General features: G+C 53.4%; 1 protein-coding gene across 1 annotated transcript in view; it reads left to right on the forward strand.

Annotated features, from left to right (window-relative positions):
* Positions 1-990: 990 nt before the first annotated feature.
* Positions 991-24701, forward strand: part of PDE4A (phosphodiesterase 4A) — a 39230-nt gene continuing 15519 nt past the window's right edge. The window contains 2 exon segments of the mRNA XM_026481383.4: positions 991-1504; positions 24153-24344. Coding sequence (XP_026337168.1) covers positions 1185-1504; positions 24153-24344 — 512 coding nt within the window. The 5' untranslated portion in view covers positions 991-1184.

Genomic DNA, 24701 nt, shown 5'->3' on the forward strand with positions numbered 1-24701 from the left:
CAAGAGGCAGCGATACACAGAGCGGTGGGCAGGCAGCTGGGGTGTCCTCTTGGAGCCACAGGGAACCAAAGGGACACACCCCAGAAACACCCCAAAGCGGCCCTCAAGCCGACCACACACACACACCAACACATACAGACTCCCTCAGACACCACAGTCAAACCGCTAAGGCTGAATTGCCTGCACAACTCCGCAAGCACGGACCGAACACAATACACACCCAAACGCGTGGGTACACATGCACAGCCCCAGGCCACCAGAACAGACCCCACAGCGGCGCACACCCTCCAAACAAGCAGCACACGTGCGCACACATCCTTCACCCACAGACACACTGATACACACACAGCGAAATCCAGAGAAGCAGGCAGACCGCAGCAGCCAACCACGTGCGCACACACACTTCCAGCCGACACCAAAAACACAGACAACCCTCGGAAGGGGCCACGTGCACGCACATCCTCCCCTGGGCACACACCATCACCATCTTCCGACCCACCGACAGGAGAATCCCCGAACATCGCCGCTGCCAGCCGCAGGGACCACGTCGGTGGCACCGGGACCACTCCCCACAAGCTCCCCCCGGCCAGGGGTAGCGGCGAGGACACGCCAGCATTGGGCTCCGCCCCCGCCATGATGGACGGGCTGACTGACACACCGGCAACCAGTCGGGTGTCTTCTTCCTGATCGGATTAACCGTTTAACTCCTTCTTACCCGTGCACGCCGCGGCTAGGCTCGGCGCTCAGGAGAGAGCCGAGTTCCGGCGCCCCCTCCCCTCCGGGAGCGGGGCTCTGCGTGGGCGGGGAGGGCCCCCCTCCTTGGGTGGCTGCCCCCCACTGGCCCGGACGGAGGAGGAGGAGGGGGGCGGCGCTGACAGAGCGGCGGGCGGGGGGCGGGGAGGGGCGGGACGGGGCGGGGGAGCCCGGGCTGGCGCGGAGCGGGGTGCCGAGCGCGGAGAGCGCTGCCGGGCGCAGAGCAGAGCGCCAGCCGCCGACAGAAAGCCGCGGCGCCCGGCCCGGGGGCGACCGGCCCGTAGCGCCCCCGGGTCTGTCCCCGGGGCGCCATGGCCCCACCGAGGCCGGGCGCACCCGCGGGGCCTCGGGCGCGTCGGCTAGCCCGCCGCTGAGCAGGGTGAACCTTGGAGAGGCCGGGGCCCCCCGGGGCGCAGGAGGGGGCCGGCGCCATGGAGCCCCCGGCCGCCCCCTCGGAGAGGAGCCTGTCTCTGTCTCTGCCCGGGCCCCGGGAGGGCCAGGCCACCCTGAAGCCGCCCCCCCAGCACCTGTGGCGGCAGCCGCGGACCCCCATTCGTATCCAGCAGCGCGGCTACTCCGACAGCGCGGAGCGCGCAGAGCCCGAACGGTCGCCACACCGGCCCATAGAGCGCGCCGACGCCGTGGACACCGGCGACCGGCCCGGCCTGCGCACTTCCCGCATGTCCTGGCCCTCGTCCTTCCACGGTACCGGCACCGGCAGCAGCGGCGCGAGCGGAGGCAGCTGCAGGCGGTAAGACTCCGGGCGGCGGACGCGCGTGGAGCCGATAGGCGCGCAGAGAGGACGCAACTCGCCCCGCTGACCGCAGGGGGCGCTGCGCTGCGGGTGGAGTCCGAGTGACTGGCGGGGGTGTGTGTGGGGGCGGAGTTCTACTGTGGGGGCGTCCGGGACGCGACCCTGGTGGTGCTCTGTATATGGGTACCCTTCTACTGAAGCCGGTCCTGGGGTCGACTTAGGGGGCGCCATGCTGCGTGTAGTATTAAAGACGTCTTGGTTGAGGGCTGCAGCGTTGGGAGTCTGTACCTTAGTTGATGACAGCGCAGGACAGTGGCTAGCTTGGGTACTTGAAGGGACTTTCCTGGGGGCACTGTACTGGCAGCTAGATTCCCTATGTTTGTGGACGACCTAGAGGGCAATGTAGAGGGCGCCTGCTGGGATCACAATGTTTCCTCCAGGCTGAGGGGCTCTCTGAGTCCCCTTCAGGGGTGGAGGACCGTAGAGGGTGGGGGAGGGAGCATTCGGGGACTCGCCCTGAAGCAGCTGGGGTCAGAAATCCAGAGGGAGCCTCTTGGGGGAGCACCGTGGTGGGGGCCTGTGTGCTGCGTTGGAGCTCCCTCTCAGGGCAGGAGTGTTAGGGTTCAGTAGCTGACCAGAGGGAAGGACCGGTGCCCAGAGGGTGCATGGTCCCAGCACAGGGTAAGGGAGTCCCTGCCTCCCCGAGGGGACAGTGTTAGTGAGGGGAGGTGTTGGGCTGGCTCTGATTACATCCTCTCACTGACCTGGGTTGGCTCCAGCTGTTGGGGTACGACTAGCTGAGCCTGCCTTAGCTATATGCGCTGCCTGGGCTTCTGGAGACCTGTGACTGGGACATGGGATTATGTGTGCTCGGGGACAGTGATTATGGCAGTGGAACCATATGTGCTTCTGAGACCGTGACTGTGACAGCATCACTGTGTGTGCTTCAGGATAGTGTAGTTGTGACACAGTGTGTGCTTCCAGGACAGCGATTGTGACAGTGTGACTTATGTACTTAAGGGTCACAGGAATTGTGACAGTATGACCTGTCCCATGACGATGTGACTGTGTGCTTCTGGGACAGCGACTGTGACAGTGACTGCATGTGCTCTTGAGGCACGGACTGTGACAATACGATTCCTGGGAGGCAGGAATGGTGGCACTGGGACAGTGTGACCATGTCAGCGGGACTGTCCGATCTCCCAGGGACACTGATTGAGACGCTAACATGCTCTTAGTTGCCTCTGTTCCCCACGTCGAGGAGTCGTCTGACTTCTGGGGTGTGCTCTCATCTGCCTGCCATCCTCTAACCACCTGGTGTTTTTAGTTACACTAGCTGCTCTAGTGGTGCTCAGGGGTCTGACTGTGTGATTGACAGCTTCAGCTGTGTGCTCTGTCTGGCCCCCATGGGTGCCCCTCTGCTTGGGACATCACTGAAATGGTCAGATTCAGGCCTGTCACTCCTGGAGTCCCGAGGGAGGCCCCTCTAGGCAGTGACCCTACAATTCTAGCTCTTTCTGGGGCCTTCCAGCAGGCCCTACAAACCCCCCCAACCACCCAACCCACTCCCATTGGAGACATACCCAGTCCCAGCACCCCTGCCCCCCAGGCAGGAAGCAAGTGTCATGGGCCCAGCATACATAGCCTGCTATTTCCCAAAGGGAACTGGAGAGAAGCTAAAGGAAAACAAAAGCTGGAATCAACAGGAAATGCCAAGACCCGGGGCTGCTCGCCAAACTGGCTCAGGTCTCTGTCCTGAGAGACCAGTGAAGGAGTTGGGTGCAGTCGGAACTGGGCCCTCTTCCTTTTTAAGACCCCAGGGACTCCCTCTACCCTGGTGTCTGGGGTACTGACTCTCTGGGGACAGTGGCTGAGTGGTAACCATCATCATTATCTTGGTGGTATCCATCTCCTAATGGCTCACTCTCGGGCTCCGTGCCGGGGACTTTTCCACATGTCTTCCTCTCCAGTGCCTCAGGAGGTATTCCTGTTGGACAGACTGAGGCCCAGCAGAGCAAAGTCCCTCCTTCGTGCCCAAGCTCACACAAGCAGGAAATGGCAGAGCTGAGATTCCAACACCCCTCTGTCCGATGCCTGGGGTCCTGGCACCAGGGTCTTGCCCTCTCTGGGCCTCAGTTTCCCCATCTGTAAAGTGGGGCTGGTGGTACTGCTCTGCTGGGAGGGGGTGTGTTTGAGAGTTCTGGGAGATTGGGGATGTGTGTACAGGACTTAACACACTGAGTGCTCAGTAGATAGTCACTCAGGGACCTGGACTCAGGAGAGGAGATGGCGTTTGAGTAGACCCTACTCTGCCAGGGTGGGAATTAAAAATAGGAACCTCAACCACATCCCAACAGGGCTCAGGTTTCTGTTTCACTGTAGGCCTGCGTAGCCTCCAGTGGCTGTGGCCAGAGGGAAGGCATAGGTGCCAGCGTCTTCCCCCTACCCTTAGGCAGAAGGAGGAAGGGGGAACTGAGAGGCCTCCAGTGGAACCTTGCTTCTTAGAATGGGCTTCCTGCCAGCCTGTTTCTCCAGAAAGGGGGTTCTCTGAGTGCACACAGGGCGTTCCAGTGCTACCCACATTGCAGTTCATGCAGCCACCAAAAAGGGGATCCAGACAGCCCTAGACTTGAGTCACAAGAACCCCCAGAGAGAGGGCACTGCCCTCCATCTGAGATGGCATCCACAACCCCCCTCCAGACCTGGGGAAGTATGAGCCTGTGCTCCTGGCGCCCTGCGGGGCTGAGTCACGGCACCACCACGATCTGTCAAGAGGCAGATGGAGCTGGAGGAAGAGAAAGACTCCGGTGGTAGTGGGGGCGGGGAGGGGGGGCTTGCCTGAATTGAAGGCAGGACCAACGTACGGCCCCTACCCCCGTGCCCCTCTGTACTTCCAAACTCTTCCCGCCGAGGGAGGTGCTGTTGGGCCGCAGGAAGGGGTAGAGGCAGCCAGACTGGGGTCTCTTTCTGGCCCGTGGCCTCTGTCTCCACTTGGGTCCTCGCCTCCTCTCATCTCTGGCTCTCCCTTTATCCCTGGCGGTGCACTGGAACGGGTCCCTCCTCGCGCCCCTCCCTCCGCGCGCCCTCTGCTGGGTGACGAGGAAGGCACAGGCTGAGCGCGCGTTCCGAGTCCGGACCTGCCCGTGGGGCTCTAGTCCCCGAGCAGAGCAAAGTCACGGCCGCCACCACTACCGTGGCGCCCCAGGTTATTATTTCATGCGTATCGAGCGCCTCGGAGAGTGGGCGCCAGGCCGGCCGACCGCAGGCTGCGGGTGAGGTCCTCGGCGTCCCCGGGCGGGACCAGGCGGCTCTCCCCGTCCAGCCCAGCGCAGTGGAGACGGCCGTCTGGCGGATGCAGAGGAAGTTGGCGGAAAAGTTGCGGACACGGAGTTCCCGGCTCACCTCGGCGCCTGCCCCTGCCCGTGCCCGTGCCAGGGCCTCCCAACACCAACCTGCGTGTTAACTCCCAGCGTCTTTGGCTCGCCGTTCCTGCCGAGGAACCGGAAAGAACTGACTTGCCCAAGGTCGCACAGCGAGTTGGGGTTAACACCCAGGTCTCCTGGACTCCAGATTGGTGGGTGAGAATCAGACTGTAGCCCTGCCTGCCAACTGGCTGTGAGACCAGGAGCCCACGATCATGCCCACCTGAGCCTCAGGGTTCTTACTACACTGGGTGCATAAGATCTGCCCCCCCCCGCCCCCTGGGGCTGTGGTAAGGCTCACGTCTTGCTGGTGTTGGGGCTGGGCAGCCAGGAGATGGTGTTTTGAGAACTGCACTTCTGCAAAGTGCATCTCTCTGACGTCTGCAGACAGAAGGGGGGTGTCCTCCAAACCACAGTCCTGGGCCCTGGCTGCCAGGGCACCCCCCCCCCTTTCACCAATCACAGATTGACTGCAGGCTCCTCTGAGTTGCAGGTAGGGCTTTGGGCCTGACAGAGTGAGGACAGAGTTTCTGAGGGGGGCATCTGAGCCCACTGTCTTCACTCCGGAGTAAGAGCTCAAATCCAGCCTTTACCCTTGACTTGCTATGTGACCTGAGGAGAGGATTCACCTGCCTGAGCCTCATTTTCCTCATTGGAACAGGGCCGTTCATGCCACAATGAGCGATAGAGCATCTTCAGGCTGTGGTCAAGAATGAGACAGACCCCCAGTCCCTGCCGTCCTGGAGTCTCAGGCTAGTGGATGAGGAGGAATAACAAGTAAAGGCCTATGATAATTTCAGATGGTGACACGTGGGACAGGAAGAAAAGAGAGACCCTAGGGTCAGGGTAGGGCTCTCTGAGGAGGTGACATTTTAGTACAACCTAAATGAAGTGACACACTGGTTGCTAAGTGAGCCTGAGGGAAGAAGGTGACAAGCAGAGGGAACAGCCAGTTCCAAGGTCCTGGGGTAGGAGCATGTCTGTTATGTTCGAGAAAAGTAGAGAGGCAAAGTGTGGTAGAAGTGAACAAGAGATGAGTGGAAGGAAATGAGGCAGGGAGGTGACAGGGCAGCTCATATAGGTTCACACGGCCATGGTCAAGATTGGCTTTAGGCCTTAGTTTATCTCTGACTTTTTAGGAAGGGGCAAAGGTCACTGAGCTGGAAGGAGACTGAACCATGAAGGGCCTATGTAGCCTAGTGGCTAAAATCCCAGTCTCTGGAGTCAGACAACTGGTTTCATCATCCGGCCCTGCTCTTTCCCTGACCCTGGCCATGTCACTTCCCCTTCCTGGGCCTCAGGTTTCCACGTCTGTGAAATGGGCCTATTCAGAACCCCATTTCCAAAGTCTGACTTGAAGAGTCCGCAAAACAATGGAGGGAAGCCTGAGGGCAGGTAAATGAGAATGTTCTTCCTTTCTGTTTGCAGCTGGACCAAAGGGTCCCAGTGGCCAGTGCAAGAGTCTTAGTGGGTTTAGACCAGGAGTTTTCACCTGAGGGTGATTCTGGCCTCCAGGGGACATGTGGCAAAGGTTGGAGACATTTTAGTTTAATGATTGAGGGGGTGCTCCTGGCTACTAGTAGATAGAGGATTATCTGACATTTAATGTCAACAGTGCCAAGATTAGGAAACCCTGCATTCCCAACGAGGGAGCGAAAATTGGTCCTTGGGTGATGTGTGTGTGTGGGGAAAAACCTTTACATTTATGTATAAAGCCAAATAAACAGATAGTACGTAAAGAGATATACAATACAGGCATACCTCGCTTCATTACGCTTTGCAGAGACTGCATTTTTTACAAATTGGAGGTTCGTGGCGACTCCACATGGAACAAGTTCCTCAGCGCCATTTTCCCAACAGCGTTTGCTCACTTTGTTTCTGTGCGTCACGTTTGGTAGTTCTGGCAACGTTTCACACGTTTTCGTTTTTATTTATTGTAGTCATGTGATCCACTTGATGGGACTAGTGTCATTATTTCGGGGCACCACGAACCTCGCCCCTGTAAGTCGGCAAACAAAATCCATGAAAGTTGTGCTGTGTTCTGACTGCTCCACCGAGCAGTTTTTTCCCCCTTCTCTCCCTTTCCTTGCGCCTCTCTATTCCCTAAGACACAGCAGTATTGAGATTAGGCCAGTGAATCATGCTGGTGGCCTCTAAGCATTCAAGTGAAAGTCCGAGTTGCACATGTCTCTCCCTGCCAATCAAAAGCCAGAATTGATTATGCTTAATGAGGAAGGCATGTTGGAAGCTGAGACAGATGGAAAGCTAGGCCTCTTGGACCAGTGAGCCAAGTTGTGAAGGCAAAGGAAAAGCCTTGAAGGAAATTAAAGGTGCCCCTCCAGCAAACACAGGAACGGTAAGAAAGCAAAACGGCGTCGTTGCTGATTTGGAGAAAGTTTGAGTGGTCTAGATAGAAGATCAAACCAGCCACAACACTCCCTTAAGCCAAAGCCTCATCCAGAGCAAGGCCTTCACTCTCTTCGGTTCTGTGGAGGCCGAGGGAGGGGAGGAAGCTGCCAGAGACGAGTTCCAAGCAAGCGGAAGGTTGGTTCATGAGGTTTAAGGAAAGAAGCCATCTCGATTACATAAAAGTGCAAGGTGCTGGTGTAGAAGCTGCAGCAAGTTATCCAGAAGCTTGAGCCAAGATGATTAATGAAGGTGGCTACACTAAACACATTTTCAGTGTAGACAAAGCAGCCTTCTATTGGAAGATGCCTTCCAGGACTTTCATAGCTAGAGAGGAGAAGTCAATGCCTGGCTTCAAAGGACAGGCTGCGCCTCTCTTGTTAGGGGCCAGTGCAGTTGGTGACTTTAACTGAAAGCCAGTTCTCATTTGCCATCCTGAAAATCCTAGAGCCCTTAAGAATTAGGCTACACCTATTCGGTCTGCTCTGTAAATGGAACAACAAAGCCTGGATGACGGCACATTGGTTTATAACATGGTTTACTGAGTATTTTTTTTTTTTTAAGATTTTATTTATTTATTTGACAGAGAGACAGCCAGTGAGAGAGGGAACACAGCAGGGGGAGTATGAGAGGAAGAAGCAGGCTCCTAGCAGAGGAGCCTGATGTGGGGCTCGATCCCGGAACGCCAGGATCACGCCCTGAGCCAAAGGCAGACGCCTAACGACTGCGCCACCCAGGCGCCCCCCTACTGAGCCTACTGAGTATTTTTAACCCACTGTTGAGACCTACTGCTCAAAAAAAAAAAAAAAAAAAAAAAGGATTCCTTTCAAAATACGATCGTTCACTGACAACGCGCCTGGCCACTGAGGAGCTCTAACAAAGACGTACAATGAGATTAATACTGTTTTCACGTCTGCTGACACTACATCGATTCTGCAGCCCACGGATGAAGGAGTCATTTTGACTTTCAAGTCTTATTATTTAAGAAATACATTTTGTAAAGCCATAGCTGCCGTAGACCATGACTCCTCTGGTGGATCTGGGCAAAATAAATTGAAAACCTGGAAAGGACTCACTATCTTAGATGCCGTCCTGAACATTCTGACTCACGGGAAGAGGTCAAAATGTGAACAGGAACAGGAGTTTGGAAGAAGTGGCTCCCCAGCCCTCCTGGATGACTTGGAGGGGTTCCAGACGTCAGGGGAGGAAGGATCTGCACGTGTAAAGAGCAAGAGGAGTAGAATCAGGAGTGGGGGCTGAAGATGAGATGGCATCACAGCAATCTCACGATCAAACTGGATCGGAGCAAGGGTGGCTTCGTAGGGATGAGCCAAGAATGTGGTTTCTCGAGAGGGCATCTGCTCCGGGTGAAGATGCTGTGAAGATTGTTGAAAGGACAAGGACTTTAGAATATGCCATAACGTTGGTTGATAAAGCAGCCGCAGGGGTTGAGAGGATTGACTTCCATCTTGAAAGACTTTCTATGGTGGGTAAAATGGCTACAGAGAAACTGCTCCTAAAAGGAAGACCCGATCCATGCGGCGAACCTCACTGTTTTCTTATTTGAAGAAATCCCTGCACCAGCAAAGATTACGACTCGCTGAAAGTTCAAATGGTGGTCAGCATTGTTTAGCAATAAAGCGCTTTTAAATTAAGGTATGTGCACTTTTTTAGATGGAATGCTATTGCACACTTAGTAGAGAACAGTGTCACGTAAACATGACTTTTATGTGCGCTGGGAAACCACAAAATTCATTTGGCCCGCTTTGTTGGGATCTTCACTTTATTGCAATGGTCTGGAACCGAACCCGCTGTGTCTCTGAGGTCTGCCCGTGTATCGGTGGCTGGAACATTTCACAGAGAAGGCAGTTTAGGGGTTGGGACTGTCTAAGCAGGCTATTCCTCCAGGCGGGGAGGGGATAATGAAAATAAAGGGTGGCAAACACTGCTACAGAGCCTGGCTCAGACACTCATTGGCTGTGTGACCTTGAGCAGGCTGTTTCTCGCCGGGACTCAATTTTCCCATCTGTAAAATAGGGACAACAGTATATCACTTTGCGGGTATTTTGTGAGGGTGAAAAGAGATCAGAGATAGAGTGCTGAATGTCCAGGTTAGCTGCTATCATCATCATCACCATCTTCATCTTCATCATCTGGATCCTCTGGCTAGTATAGTGGCTTGCACATTATAAGCTCTCAAAAAAAGGTTTTGTCAGATAATCATAGCTAATATTCAGTGAGTGCTTTGCTATGTCCAAATGCTTTTCCAAGTCTTTTTTTTTTTTCACATGTCCATCCGTGAGATGCATAGTATTATTATGCCAATTTTACAGGTAGGAAAACTGAGGCTCAATGAAATGAAGTGACTGACCCAAAGTCAAATGACTAAGAAGTGCTGGAGACCAGACTCAAGCCTAGGCCAGCTTGGGGGCCCATGACAATGGAGCCAACAGGTAGAGAGAGAAAGGTATTTACAGAGGCAGGGCCCTACAATAGAGATTCACTCCATTGTTCTTATTTAAAACAAGCTTCTCCTAACCCCAAAGAGCCACAGACAGGTTGGGGTAGTCTCTGGAATTGTAACCAGCTGGCTAACTTTGTTCTAGAATCTTCACCTCCTCCGGCTCCCTTTCTTCATCTGTGAAAGGGAATCATGTGCCCCCCCCAGAGTCACAGTGGCTGGGCATGCGGAAACTCCCTCTCTGCTTCTACTGCTCTGCTGAGGGGAGGTCGGCTTCTTGGGGCCACGTCATGAGCTGTGGAGGGCCCAAATTCTAAGATGCCTCAGAGATCCTAAGGAGTGGCAGGACTGGGGGAATCTCAGGAGTCTCTGGGGGCTGTGAACACACTCAGAGTCTAGGGGTGTCTCAGAGTTATAAGGCATGTCTCAGAAGCTGGGGTGGGACATTCTGGAGGTGTCCCCAAGGATTGTGGGTTCATCTTCGTTTTGGAAGGTAGCCTAGGGTTATAGGACTGTCTTAGGAACCCTGGAGGAATCTAGTTGTGTCCCTGGGGTCTGTGGGGCACTCTAGGATTTTGGGGGCAGATACATATTTATGGGAACACCCCTTGAGTCTGAAGACACCCCCGAGGTTATTTTGGTGTCTCTGAACTTGTGGGGGCATCTCAGGGATGCTGTGGAGCCACTCAGGGATTGGGGGACATCTGAGGGACTGTGGAAGCATTCTTAGGATCTGTGAGGGATCCTAGAATTTGGGGGGCCCTCATGCGGTCTGTGGGGATACTCTGTGGCTGTGGGAAATTCTAGGGGTGCGCTGGGGGTCTCTGCCTGACTCAGGGATGGTGGGGGTGCTCTAGGGGATTTGGGGGACATCCGAGGAAGCCTGGTGTTGGTCCTGGGATCTGAAGGAGTTTCATTTGCGGGCGCATCCTGAGAGTCTTGGGGTGCTCCTGGGGTTTGTGGGAATATATCAGTAACAAGGAGGACACTAGTTGGGGACATTGGGAAGCTAAGGGATTGTCCCAGAGTCTGTGGGGCCTCTCAGAGCACCTCTGGCTTTTGGGGGGAACTCTGGGATTTGGGGGCACCTCTGGGTTCTGTGGGGGACACCTCAGGGATAGTTGGGACACTCCCTGGAATTGTGGGGACATCTGAGGGACTTTAGGGACGCCATTGAGGTTTGTGAGAGCCACAGCGGTTTGTGAAAGCACCCCAGGGATTTGGGGGGCACCCCAGATGTTTGTAGAGACGCTTCCGGCGGTTGTAAGGACCTCAAGGGGATTGCGGGTGCCCCTGCGGTTTGAGGGGTGTCCTGCCGCAGCCGCGTGGGCGCCCCGGGCCCGCTCCGCCCCAGGGGCGGCCCCAGAGCGAAGCCGGAAGGGCCGAGGCAGCCGGGCGGGGTGGGGCCCGTGGGCCCCAGGGCTGGGCGGCCAGCCTGCGTGGGCTGCCCGGGGCTGGCGGGCGGCGCTGCTCCCCAGCGCCCGCCGAGGCGGGGCCGCCCCGCGCCCCCTGTGGTTATGGCGCGGCCGCGAGGTCTGGGCCGCATCCCCGAGCTGCAGCTGGCGGCCTTCCCGGCGGCGGCGGCTGCCGAGGACGAGGCGTTCCTGCCTGAACCACCGGTCCCGCGCGCACCCCGCCGCCCACGTTCGCCGCCCTCTTCGCCGGTCTTCTTCGCCATCCCGTCCCCAACTTTCCGCAGGCGCCTTCGGCTTCTCCGCAGCTTCCAGGATTTTGGCCGCCAGGCGTGGGCTGGGTAAGTGCGTGCCAGCGGCGGTGGGTTCGAATCTCCCCTGACCATCTGGCGCGGGTTAGGTCTGGGGTTCCTAGCTGGCTCTCCCCAGCGTAACTTCCCCTCTTCCGTCACAGGGCAGCGATAAAAATCATCCCTGCCCTCGGGGGTTGCTGTGGAGACATCTGATAGGGCATACAGTAGGCACTCAATAAGCGTTAAGTTCCTCCCACTTCCTGTGCAGACCTGAGGCTGGTCAGACTTCGGAGGAGTGAGACCAACCTGCCGTCCAGGGTGATCTGGGGACGTGTGTTCAGGGCTGCTAGCCTCAGTCTAACGGCCTGTGAAATGGGGCCAGCGCTGCCATCTGCGGGTTGCCTTGCCAGGAGGCACGGTGATGTTACCGGGTGCATCGGGCACTGAGTGCAAATGGACTTTCTCTTCCTGGCCAGACCCGGGGTGGGATGCGGGGGCTGGAAGCTTGAGGATGAGGAGCCTGGAGACCACATCCGGTCTGGCTTCCCAGGGTCCGTTTATCTTGGAAACGGAGGTTGACAGCCCGGAGGTGGGAGCAGACTGGCTCTGGGGGCTTCTCCAGAACCAGGAGAGGGTCCTCTGCCTACTCTCTTAACCCCTGCTCTCCACACGCACTTGTTTGGAACCTGAGTCCAGAGATACACCGGGAGAGGACCCTGCGGGGACAGGCTCGGCGTCTGGACTCGGGGAAGAGATCCGGGAGGGGAGAGAAGAGGAGGAAGGGTCGGGAGCCCCGCGCGGAGTCGGGGATGGGGTATGTTTGTGGGAAATCAGTGCCTCTCTCCGAGTTTCTCTGTTTCTGTCTCCACTTCTGTCTTTCCTGTCTCTGCTCCACCCCCTTCCCCGCATCCGTCGTCCCTCCCCCCGGGTTTTTGTCACCAGACCCGCACTCCGCCGGCGGGGGCGAGTCTCTCTCCCCCAGGGGCGCACAGCGTTCAGAGGGCTCCAGAGGGCCCAGCTCGACGTCAGAGTAGGGAGGGAGGAAGGCGGGGCCAGAGGCAAGGCGTGGCAGAGGGGGTGGGGGGGGGCCTGGGGCCAGAGCCCAGGAATCGGGAGCCTGCCCCCCGCCCAGGCCAGGAGGGAGGGGGGCAGGCGGGAAGTGTGCTCAGAGTTCCGCAGGCGGAGGCCCGCGCGGAGCCCTCCTGGGCGCTGGGGACAGGAGAGGCCCGGGGCAGTCCCTGGGGGGGTCACCGGGAGGGCGGGTGTGGAGGCGGCGCCGGCGGTGGCCACAGACACCTCCGGCCTGCGAGCAGTGCTTGTCACACCACCGGGCCGCTGTCCCCATGCTCGCCCCGACGGCGCTTGGCACCCATGCGCTCAGGTGCAGCACCCCGGGCAAGGCCCCGGCCCCCTGACCTGACACTGCCCCCCGCGGGCCTTGAGTCCCTGGTCCACTTCTCCTTCAGCGACGAGGACACCCGTTGGCACCCTCCAGGCAGATCTGTCAGGTGGGTGGCGGGCGGCCAATTTCCTCCTTTACCATCAAGGGCTCTGGCTGGGGGGAGAGGGTGCCTAGTCTGCCTTGCGGAGTCCCCAAAGTGGCTTCTAGGGTCTGTCTGGAGCCCCATCCCCTTCCCTGGCCCTAAAATTCTTGGTGTTGCTAGGGGCTTCCTGCAGGTGATAACCCTCCAACAGAGTGTTCGGTCCTGCCCCCCTCCTATTTAAGATGGGATCCCTTCACCCTCTTTATGCCCCTAAACCTGGGTTTCTGGCACTCATTCTGGCAGCAAATATGGGTGTCCAGCGTCACCTGGGCTCCACTCCCAGGCCACCGGCCTGGAGCCAGGTCCCTCTGGCCCTGCTCTGCTCAGTGCCTCCAGTCTTCCCTACCCCCTCTGTGCTGGGGCTGCCAGGCTGAAAACCAAGCTGGGGTGGAGGAGGGAGGGTGGCTCCTGCTGGAACTCCTGGCGGTTATTTAGAACCAGCTGGACACTGCTGGAGCAGAGAAGTTCTCAGAAGTCTCAGGGTGCTCCAACCTTGTCCTTGTTTCCCTCCACCAACCCCTTCCGACACCTAGACACACACAGACACAGACACGGACACACACACACACACACACACACTCTACATCCACAGCTACACCCGACACAAACACAGACACACCCACACACAGGGTATTCGGGGTCACCTGGTGTTTACTACATAAGGCATGGGTCTCTTAGCTGGTAGGGACACAAAGAGACTCTGAGGTTGACCCATGGGTGCAGTGACACACAGACCACAGGAACCCTGGTCTCACACAGTATGGTACACCACACTGCCTGCAGGAACACACTCTCACCACGGCACACAGCCAGGTCTGATTCCCACCTGCGCATAGCCACACACAGGAACACACCTCATCCCCACTCAGGAGTCAGGGACAGTCACGGCGTATGTGTGGCAGCCAGGTACACTCTTCCAAGGTCACATGGGTTCATAGACATAGATGCCGACACACAGAGCCATGCAGGCACCCATGCGCACCCAGACCCCACTGACACACTCGGATGTACAAATCCACACGGAGACCTCTATACACACGGGTACCCCTGAGCACACGTACACTGTGACTCACACAGACACAGACCCTCTGTGCACATCCAGCCCTTACAAACAGCCGTGTCACCTGGCACCACGCGCCTGCCTGGCAGACACACACCAGCGCCCGCCCTCAACCTCTGTGTGACCTTCACAAAGCAAATGCCAGGCCTTTCCATAAAGGCTGCCTGGCACCTCCTACGAGGGAGTCGGGTGAAGTGGGGCAGGGAGCCCAGGGAGATGCTAGGCCTGCCTGGGGGAGAGGCAGACACCCGGTGATTTAGCGTGCAGGTTTGTAGTCTGGCTGCCCGGGTTGAAATCTTTCTTCTACTACTCGCCAAGTTGTTCATCCTGTCTGTACCTCAGTTTACTTCTCTTGAAAATGGGGCATTAGTACGTGCCCAGACACAGCACAGTGCCTAGCATGTGGCACTTAACAGCAGTTGACTGCTTTCATTGTTGTTATGATTTTTACCAACTGGGATGTGTCTCCTTTCCCTTCTGCTCCCCTCCCAGCTTGTTTGTTGCCCATTGGCCCCTGCAGCAGAACTCTCTAAAGCCTTGATATGCTCCTGGGCTGCACAGTCCTCCAGAGGCCCAATTCGATGCTTGGGGAGCCCACGTGGGCAGGCCGAGGGGCCCTGGAGGGGTGAGGGCAGATGGCAGCTTCCCCTGAGGATGCCGCCAAGTGGTCAGCCTGTCTGAAGGGGAGTCTTGGGCGGGTTCTTTCCCTTATGATGGAGTGTCTGGGCATGTGGCTGTGATGTCAAGGCCTGTTGGCTGCCCTTGACTCCACTTGATGGCCTTGGGTCCCATTGGGACATTAATGGAGCAGCCTCCAGCCCGACTTTGTTCACCCTGAGCAGCGGCAGGCCAGGGAAGGAAGGGTGACTCCACATAGCCCCGGGGTGCAATTCTGTAGGGTAGCCGAGTCCCCCCCACCCCTGACCACACACACACACACACACACACACACACACACACACACACAGCCTGCAGTTCCACAGGCCTAATCCCCTCCCCTCTGCCCTTCCGAAGCCCAGGGGACAGCAGCTCCTGGAAGCACAAACAGCAGGGCCCCAGGGAACCTCTTCCCATCCTGGCCTCTGGGCTCCTGCTTACGTGAGTGGAGTCCCCTGGGGCTGCAATATCGGCCAGCCATGCTGGTTGGCCGGCCTCTGGGACTTGGGTCTCACCTTCCCTAACCTGGCTTCAGTGTCTGGGGCAACGGTGGGGTCCTGAGTATGTAGGTATGCTCCTCTCCCCTCCCTGGTGGCGCTCAGCAGCGCCAAAAAATCCAGGCTATGCCTTGGGAAGCTGGACATAGTTCTCAGGCAGTGAGGCCACCAACCCCTTGCCACCTCTCCGTGCCTCACTCTCCTTGTTGAGCTGGGATGTTAACACAACACAACTCACAGAATCAATGGGAGACATAACTGGGTTCATGTACATAAGGCACTGGGACAGTGCTAGGCACATGGCAAATACTCAGTAAGTATCTTGTTATTATTGCTGTATACCTAAAAGGATCTAACGTGGCACCTGGTACACAGTAGATGCTCAGTAATTGGGCATTGTTATCGAAGGCCCAACCTCATGATCTAGGAATAATTCATCTCAAGAGTTTTCTTTTCTTTTCTTTTCTTTTCTTTTCTTTTCTTCTCTTCTCTTCTCTTTTCTTCTTCTTCTTCTTCTTCTTCTTCTTCTTCTTCTTCTTCTTCTTCTTCTTCTTCTTCTTCTTCTTCTTCTTCTTTTTTTAAGTAGGCTGCACACTCAGCGTGGAGCCCAACATGGGGCTTGAACTCACAACCCTGACATCAAGACCTGAGCTGATATCGAGTCAAATGCTTAATTGGCTGAGCCACCTAGGCACCCCTTAAGAGGTTTTTTTTTCTTAATTTACTTTTAAAAATTGACGTATAATAAAATTCACCCTTTTTAGTATACACTGTATGAGGGTTTTTTATTGTAGGGAAATATACCTAACACATAATTACCCATTTGAATTGGTAATGGAGTATACAATTCAGTGTCGTTAAGTACACTCACATAGTTGTGCAGCTATCACCACCATCCATCTCCAGAACTTTCTCATCTTCCCAAACTGCAGCCCTGTCCCCATGAAGCACTAACTCCCCACCCTTTCCCAACGCTTGGCTCCCACTATTCTACTTTGTCTCTATGAATATGACTACTGTCGGGACCTCATATAAGTGGAATTTTACAATATTTGTCCTTTTGTGTCTGGCTTATTTCATTTAGCATAATGTTTTCAAAGTTCATCCGTGTGGTGGCACGTGTCAGAATTTCACTCTCTTTTTAAGACTGAATACTATTGCATTGGCAATTATGCCACATTTTCTTTATCTGTTCACCAACTGATGGACCCTTGAGTTGTTTCCAGCGTTTGGCTATTGTGAGTAATGCTGCTGTGAACATTGGTTTACAAATATCTGTTTGAGTCTTGCTTTTAATTCTTGAGTATTTAATATTTCATTAAAAAATTTTTTTTTATCTATTTTTATTTTGAGAGAGAGAGAGAGAGCACAAGTGGGGTTAGGGGCAGAGAGAGAGGGAGAAGCAGGCCCCCCCCACGGAGCAGGGAGCCCAATGTGGGGCTTAATCCCAGCACCCTGGGATCATGACCTGATCCGAAGGCAGACGCTTCACCGACTGAGCCACCCAGGCACCCCTCCTAAAGATTTTATTTTTAAGTAATCTCTGCACCCAACATGGGGCTCAAACTTAGAACCTAGGATTAAGAGTCGTATGCTCTACTAACTCAGCCAGCGAGCGCCCCTATTTTTAAAAAAATAATAGCCATTCCAATGAGTGTGCGGTGACGTCTCATTGCACCTTTGATTTGCATTTCCCTAATGACTAATGGTGTTGAGCAACTTCTCCCGTGCCTGTCGTCCACCTGTATGCACACATACCTTATCTGCTGTGCCTCGCTTTATTGCACTTCACAGGTATTGTGGTTTTTACACATTGAAGGTTTGTGGCAAGGCTGCGTCAAGCCAAGTCTATCAGTGCCATTTCCCCAACAGCATTTGCTCACTTCATGTCTCTGTGTCACATTGTGGCAGTTCTTGCAATATTTCAAACTTTTTCATTAATATTCTATTTGTTATGGCAATCTGTGACCAGTGATTAAAACTCACTGAAAGCTCAGATGATGGTTATCATTTTTTAGCAATAGAGTATTTTTCTATTAAAGTATGAACTTTTTAGGGGCGCCTGGGTGGCTCAGTCGTTAAGCGTCTGCCTTCGGCTCAGGGCGTGATCCCAGAGTCCTGGGATTGAGCCCCACATCAGGCTTCTCTGCTGTAAGCCTGCTTCTTCCTCTCCCACTCCCCCTGCTTGTGTTCCCTCTCTCGCTGGCTGTCTCTCTCTGTCAAATAAATAAATAAAATCTTAAAAAAAAATAAAGTATGAACTTTTTAGACATAAAGCTACTGCCCACTTAATAGACCACAGTATAGTGTAGACATAACTTTTATATGCGCAGGAAATAGAAAAAACCCATCTGACACGCTTTATTGCAGTGTTGCAGAACGAAGCCTGCAATATTTCCGAGGTATGCCATATCTTCTCTGCAGAAATGTTTATTTAAGTCCTTTGCCCACTTTTCACTTGGGTTGTTTGTTGTTGTTGTTGAGTTTTAGCTCTTTATATATTCTAGATATTAATCCCTTATCAGATATGTGATTTGCAAAAATTTTCTCCCATTCTATAGATTGCCTTTTCACTCTCTGGATAGTGCCCTTTGATGCAAAAAACTGATAATTTTGATGAGGTGCAATTTCTTTCTTTCTTTTTTTTTTTTTTAAGATTTTATTTACTTATTTAACAGAGAGAGCGCACAAGCAGGGGGAGCAGGAGAGGGAGAAACAGGCTTCCTGCCGAGCAGCGAGCCTGATGAGGGACTCGATCCTGGGACTCCAGGATCATGACCTGAGCTGAAGGCAGTTGCCCAACCAACTGAGCCACCCAGGCACCCCTTCTTTTTCAAGATTCATTTTTGCTCTTCAGGGTCCCTTGAGATTACGTATGAAGTCCAGGATGGATTTTTTTTTTTTTAATTTCTGCAAAGACTGTTGTTAGGATTTTTTTTTTAAGATTTTATTTATTTATTTGACAGAGAGAGAGACAGGGAGAGAGGGAACACAAGCAAGGGCAATGGGAGAGGGAGAAGCAGGCTTCCCACTGAGCAGGGACCCCAACTGGGGGCTCAGTCCCAGGACCCTGGGATCATGACCTAAGCCAAAGACAGACACTTAATGACTGAGCCACCCAGTTTCCCCTGTTGTTGGGATTTTGATAGGGATTGCACTGAATTTATAGATTGCATTGGGTAATATTAACATGTTATTAAGTCTTCTCATTCTTGAATACAGGGTGTCTTTTCATTTATTTGTGCCTTCTTTAATTTCTTCCAGCAACATTTTTGTTTTCCGTGCACTTCTGTCCCTTTGGTTAAGTTCGTTCCTAAGCATCTAATTCATTTTGATGCTATTGTACATGGAATTGTTTTCATGATATTCTTTTTGGATTATTCATTGTTCGTGTACAGAAAAGCAACCGATTTTTGTGACTTTATATCCTGCAACTTTGCTAAATTCACTTCTTAGTCAGTTCTGAGTTTTGACACAGGTGATCTCCACTGCTGGCTTCTTTCTCTTAGCAAAATTCATCTGAGACTCATTCAGGTTGTTTTGTGTATCAGTAGTTAAAAAGGAAACTGCCGTTTCTTTCTACTCTTGCTGACTCTTCACTTCTGACACCAAACTTATGTGGTTTTTTCCCCTCCACGCCAACCAATTCTGCAACTCTCCGACACCGACCAGATAAACTACATTCTGTTTCAATTCTGACACTAACTGCCTGGAATTACTACGGATCCCACAGGTTAAGGGCTCAGTCCGGTAAGGCTGCCCCCACTTGAGCATAAGTCTCAAGTCCAGGGTGTTACTTGTGCTTCTGACCTACTGGCTATTAATCAAGTTTCCGACAACCCCGGCCTCAGGTTTGGTTAATTTCCTAGAGCTGGTCACAGAACTTAGGAAAACAGTGCACTTACTAGATGACTGGTTTATTAGAAAAGAGACAACTCAGAAAGAGCCAGATGGAAGAGATGCAGGGAGCAAGGTATAAGGGGAGGGGCATGGAGCTTCCTGCCCCCTCTAGGTGTACCGCCCTCCCAGCCCCTCAGTGTGTTCGGCAACCCGGAAACTCTCAGGGATGTTGATGGAGGCTTCATTTTGAAGGCACAGCTGATTAAATCACTGGCCATTCCATTGGTGATTCCCTCAGCCTCCTCTCCTTTCCCTTCCAGGCCAGGGAGGGGGACTGAAAGCTCCAGCTGTCTAATCACATGGTTGGCTCCCCAAGCAAGCAGCCCCCCTCTTGAGGCTCTCCAGTGTCCCCAGCAGAGAGTCATCTCTTAGCATACAAAGACACTTTTCACTGCAAAGATTCCTAGCGTTTTCGGAACTATGTGACAGGAAACCAGGGCAGAGACCAAATATATATTTCTTACTGTTTCACAGTAGTTCAAAAACAATTTTTTTTTTTAAAGGAGGCTCCACAGGGGTGCCCGGGTGGCTCAGTCGATTGAGCGATTGAGAGTCTGCCTTCGGCTTGGGTCATGATCCCTGAGTCCTCGGATTGAGCCCCATGTCAGGCTCCTTGCTCACCAGGGTATCTGCTTCTCCCTCTCTGTCTGCCTGCTACTCCCCCTACTTATGTGCTCACTCTTTCGCACGCGCACGCTCTCTCTCTGGCAAATAATAATAAATCAAAATCTTTAAGTAGGCTCCATGCCCAGCACCGGGCCCAATGTGGGGCCTGAACTCACAGCCCAGAGATCAAGACCTGAGCTGAGATCGAGTCAAACACTTAACCAACTAAGCCACCCAGGCAGCCGCCCTCCCCCCAATTTTTTTTATTGCTGAATAGTATTCCATGGTATGGGTCTGCCATAAATTATCCATTCACCAGTTGATGATTTGGTTTAGTTGTTTCCAGAATTCGGTGATTATGAGATTATGAGCAGAACTTCTATAAACATTTGTCCGCAGGTTTTTGAATAAACATACACAGTTGACCATTGAATAACATAGGCTTGAACTGTGTGGGTCCACTTAGATGCAGACTTTTCTCGATATATATAGAACAAGACTGGAAATGTATTTTTTTCTTCCTTATGATTTTCTTTTTAAAAAAATATTTATTTAAGAGAGAGACAGAGAGAGCACAAGCCAGGGGAGGGGCAGAGGGAGAGGGAGAAGCTGACTCTGTGCTGAGCAGGAGACTGACTCGGGGCTCAATCCCAGGACTCCGGGATCATGACCTGAGCCGAAGGCAGATGCTTAACTGACTGAGCCACCCAGGCGCCCCTATGATTTTCTTTTTTTTTTTCTTTTTTTTTAAAGATTTTATTTATTTATTCGACAGAGATAGAGACAGCCAGCGAGAGAGGAACACAAGCAGGGGGAGTGGAAGAGGAAGAAGCAGGCTCATAGTGGAAGAGCCTGATGTGGGGCTCGATCCCATAACGCCAGGATCACGCCCTGAGCTGAAGGCAGGCGCTTAACCGCTGTGCCACCCAGGCGCCCCACCCCTATGATTTTCTTCATAACATTTTCTTTTCTCTAGTTGACTCTATGGTAAGAATAGGGCATATAATACATATGCAAAATACATGTTAATCAACTGTTTCTGTTATTGGTAAGGTTTCTGGACAACAGTGGGCTGTTAGTAGTCAAGTTTTGGGGGAGCCAAAAGTTATATGTGGGTTTTCAACTTTGCAGGGGGTAGCACCTCTAACCCACTTGTTCAAGGGTCAACCGTATTTTCACTTATCTTGGGTATAAACATAGGAGTAGATTTTGGATCACACAGTAAGTGTATGGTTCATTGCTTAAGAAACGGACCAGCTGCCTTTCAGAGTGGCTGAACCACTTGGCGTTCCCTCCAGCAACCCAGGAGGAGGGTTCCTGTTGCTCCAAATCCTTGTCACCACTTGCCATTATCGTCAGTTCTTGTTTGTTTCTTGTTTGTACCATCCTAGTAGGTGTGAAGGGATAGTTCCTGGTGTTAATTTGCATTTCCCTAAGGAGTAGTGGTGTTTCCTATGCTTATTTGCCATCTGTATATCTTCTTTGGTGAACTGTCCAGACCTCTGCTCATTTTTAAATTGAATTCCTTGTCTTCTTTTTATTGAGTTTGGAGAGTTCATTATATAGTCGGGATACAGGTTCTTTGTCATATATTTTCTCTTAGTATGTAACTTGTCTTTTTACTCTTTTTTTTTTTTTTTAAGATTTTATTTATTTATTTGACAGAGAGAAACACAGCAAGAGAGGGAACACCAGCAGGGGGAGCGGGAGAGGGAGAAGCAGGCTTCCCGCTGAGCAGGGAGCCTGATGAGGGGCTCGATCCCAAGACCCTAGGATCATGACCTGAGCTGAAGGCAGACACTTAACGACTGAGCCACCCAGGCGCCCCTGTCTTTTTATTCTTTTGACAGTGTCTTTTGCAGAGCAGAAGTTTTCAGAGTTTTTATGAAGTTTTTTGAATTTTTTTTTTTTTAAGTTTGAATTTTTGCCTGTTTAAAATTTCTGATTTCTGGGGTGCCTGGGTGGTCCCGTTGGTTAAGTGTCCAACTCTTTGCTCTCGGCTCAGGTCTTGGTCTCGGGGTCGTGAGTTTGAGTCCAGGGTTGGGCTCCACACTAGGTGTGGAGCCTACATAAAAAATAATAATTAAAAAAAAATAAAATTTCTGATTTCTTTCCTCAAATTGGAATACCTGGTTGCTCAGGGCCCCCAGCATCACCCTGCCTTTGGCGTCAGCTGCCTGTCTGCTCGGAACATTTGCTTTAATAGTAGGAATGTGCTCGAACGGGGCTTGAGCAGGCAGAGGGTGGCATTTGAGGGGTTACAAGACTTGGGTTTGAATTCGGACCTCACCGTGCTCTTGCTGTGTGACCCAGAGCTAACCATTCTCCTCTCTGACCTTAGTTTCTTCATCTGTAAAGTGCGGTCAACAAAGTCCCTCCCTATACCCCTCCCCCAGGGCTGGTCCACCAAAAAGGCTAATATATGGATGCTGGTTCGGCTGTCCTACTCTAGGAGACTTTAGACTTATTACTTAACAGAAGGGCCATTCAAATAAAATCTTACACTGATTCTCAGTAGGTAGGACTGGAAAAGGGAGGGTTCCATTTCCTTCCCCTACCCCCTTGCACCCACCAGAGCGTAGCCTGAAGTCGGCTGACCCGTCTAACCCCCTCACTTTAACACCAGGGTAACAGCCCAGAGAGGGCCGTGGCCCTCCCGAGGCCACACAGTATGCTGCAGGCACATAGCTCCTATACACATCCTCAGTTCTCAGTATCGGCGGCCTTGCTGAGTTCACTGCCCAAGTGGGTGTATGGGCCTGATTGAGTTACGATTGCCAGTGTTTCCTGAGCTCTGTGCTGGGCGCCATCCTGAGCCTTGTCCCTGTGTTCACGCTGGTCACCTGGATGAGCTGAGGGAGGTGGTGCTTGTCCCCGTTTTGTGGATGAGGAAACTGAAATTCAGCCACGTCCCCTCAAGTCACACCTCTGGGAACTGGCAGAGCCAGCACCTCCCTGCCTCGTCCTGAGGATCTCTGTCTTGCCAGTGCCCCCAGGCTGGGGTCCTAGCCTTCCTCCCCTCTCTCTGTAGCTGTGTCTCCATCACAGCCTGTATCTCCACTCTAGTCCCACCAGCTTCCTTGCTAGTCCTCAAACAAAAACCAAATCCTGCCCCAGGGCTTTTGCACTTGCTCTTCCTGCCCGCCCCCCAGAGTGTTTTCTCCTACCTCCTGACCATCTTTCAGGCCCTGCTCACATGTCCCCTTCTCAAAGAGGCCTGGCTCAACTACAGAAGCTAAAATCACCTCCCAGTAACTTTCCGTCACCCACCTGGTTTTTAATTCTGTGCATGGCACAATCCAGTTCATATATTCATTCATTACGTTTTATGATTTATTCAATGTTAATTGCGTGTCCCCCATATGCCAGGCCATCTTCTTGACGCAAGGGATAGAGCAGTGAACAAGGCAGACAAAAATCCTTGCTCTGCAAAGCTTAATTCTAGAAAGGAAGGCAAATAGTAAAGAAGTCAAATATAGAGTATGTCAGGTAAGTAGTATTTCTTTTTTTTAAGGAGGGGAAATATAAAATATGAGGGCAGAGATTCAGATCTTAGATGTGTTGGTCAGGTGAGGCCCCCTGCGAAGACGACATTTGAGCTGAGGCCTGAAGGAGGTGAAGGAGGAGCCACTGGAGATCTGGGTAGGGGAAACAGCCTGTGCAAAGGCCCTGAGGCAGGAATGTATCTGGAATGTTTAGGAAACAGCAAGGAGCCACCATTGTGGCTGGAGTAGAGTGAGTGAGGGGTAAACTGGGGGGTCATGGGGCAGGGCCTTGTGGGCCACAGTGGGGACTTTGGCTTTTGCTCTGGGTGAGCTGGAAGCCTTAGAAGCATCTGAGCAAAAGAAGGATGTGACTTGACACAAGTGTTCACAGGCTCCCTCTGGCCACAGTGGAGGGGAACAGACTGAGGGGCAAAGACAGGAGCCAGCAACCAGGGCAGAGACAAATGCACTGGCCCAGGCAAGCAACGAGGCAGGGCTGACCAAGGAGGGGGTGCGAAGTAGACAGATTCTGAATAGACTTGAGCTTCAAGTAAAGAGTAGAGCCAAGAAGGCCCCCACACTTTTGGGGTGTGCACTGCCACTAGGCTAACCTGTTTATAGTCCAGCCCTCCCCATGTCCATGAAGGACAGATGGTGGTCTGTCTTGGTCACTGCTGTGTCCCCAGCACCTCTACAGAGCCTGGCTCACAAAGGCACTCAATAGTTGTTTGATCTCTGCAACTCCCTGTCTCCCATCTCTTTTGGGGTATCTGTCTCTCTTTAATGCCTTCTATCTGCCCCTCCTGCCTCTACCAGGAATTTCCTTGGTAATCTTATTCCTCTTGACCTCCCCAGTACCATCGCAGCCCCCCTGACCTCTCTTCTCGCCCATCCCCTTACAGCTTCGAGGCAGAGAATGGGCCCACACCATCTCCTGGCCGCAGCCCCCTGGACTCGCAGGCGAGCCCGGGCCTCGTGCTGCATGCTGGGGCCGCTGCCAGCCAGCGCCGGGAGTCCTTCCTGTACCGTTCGGACAGCGACTACGACATGTCCCCCAAAACTATGTCCCGGAACTCCTCGGTCACCAGCGAGGCGTGAGCACCCCCTTCTCACCCTCCAGGCCTGCTCCCAGCATGAGCTGCCCTTGCTAGCAGGGAGTGGGGACACTGCCCAAGCCCTGGGGCCACCTCTCCCTTCCAGTGAAAAGTAAACAGCCCCACACCAAGGGCTCAGTCCCACCCACCCAGCCTGCCCAAGGCCACTCCTACCCATTGGCAACTGGGGCCTTGTCCCCGTTCAGCCTGTCTCTCCAACAAGGAGGGAACTCCACTTGAGTCCCTCCCTACTGCCACTTCTTCCACAGACTGTCCACCTTGGCTGAGCCCCCTCTTCCTTCCCCCCCTCCAGGCTTCCCTAAGCCAGCCCCTCTTATCACGACCACCTGTTGAGGT

The sequence above is a fragment of the Ursus arctos genome, unplaced genomic scaffold, assembly GCF_023065955.2.
Source record: "Ursus arctos isolate Adak ecotype North America unplaced genomic scaffold, UrsArc2.0 scaffold_14, whole genome shotgun sequence".
NCBI classification, from domain to species: Eukaryota; Metazoa; Chordata; class Mammalia; order Carnivora; family Ursidae; genus Ursus; species Ursus arctos.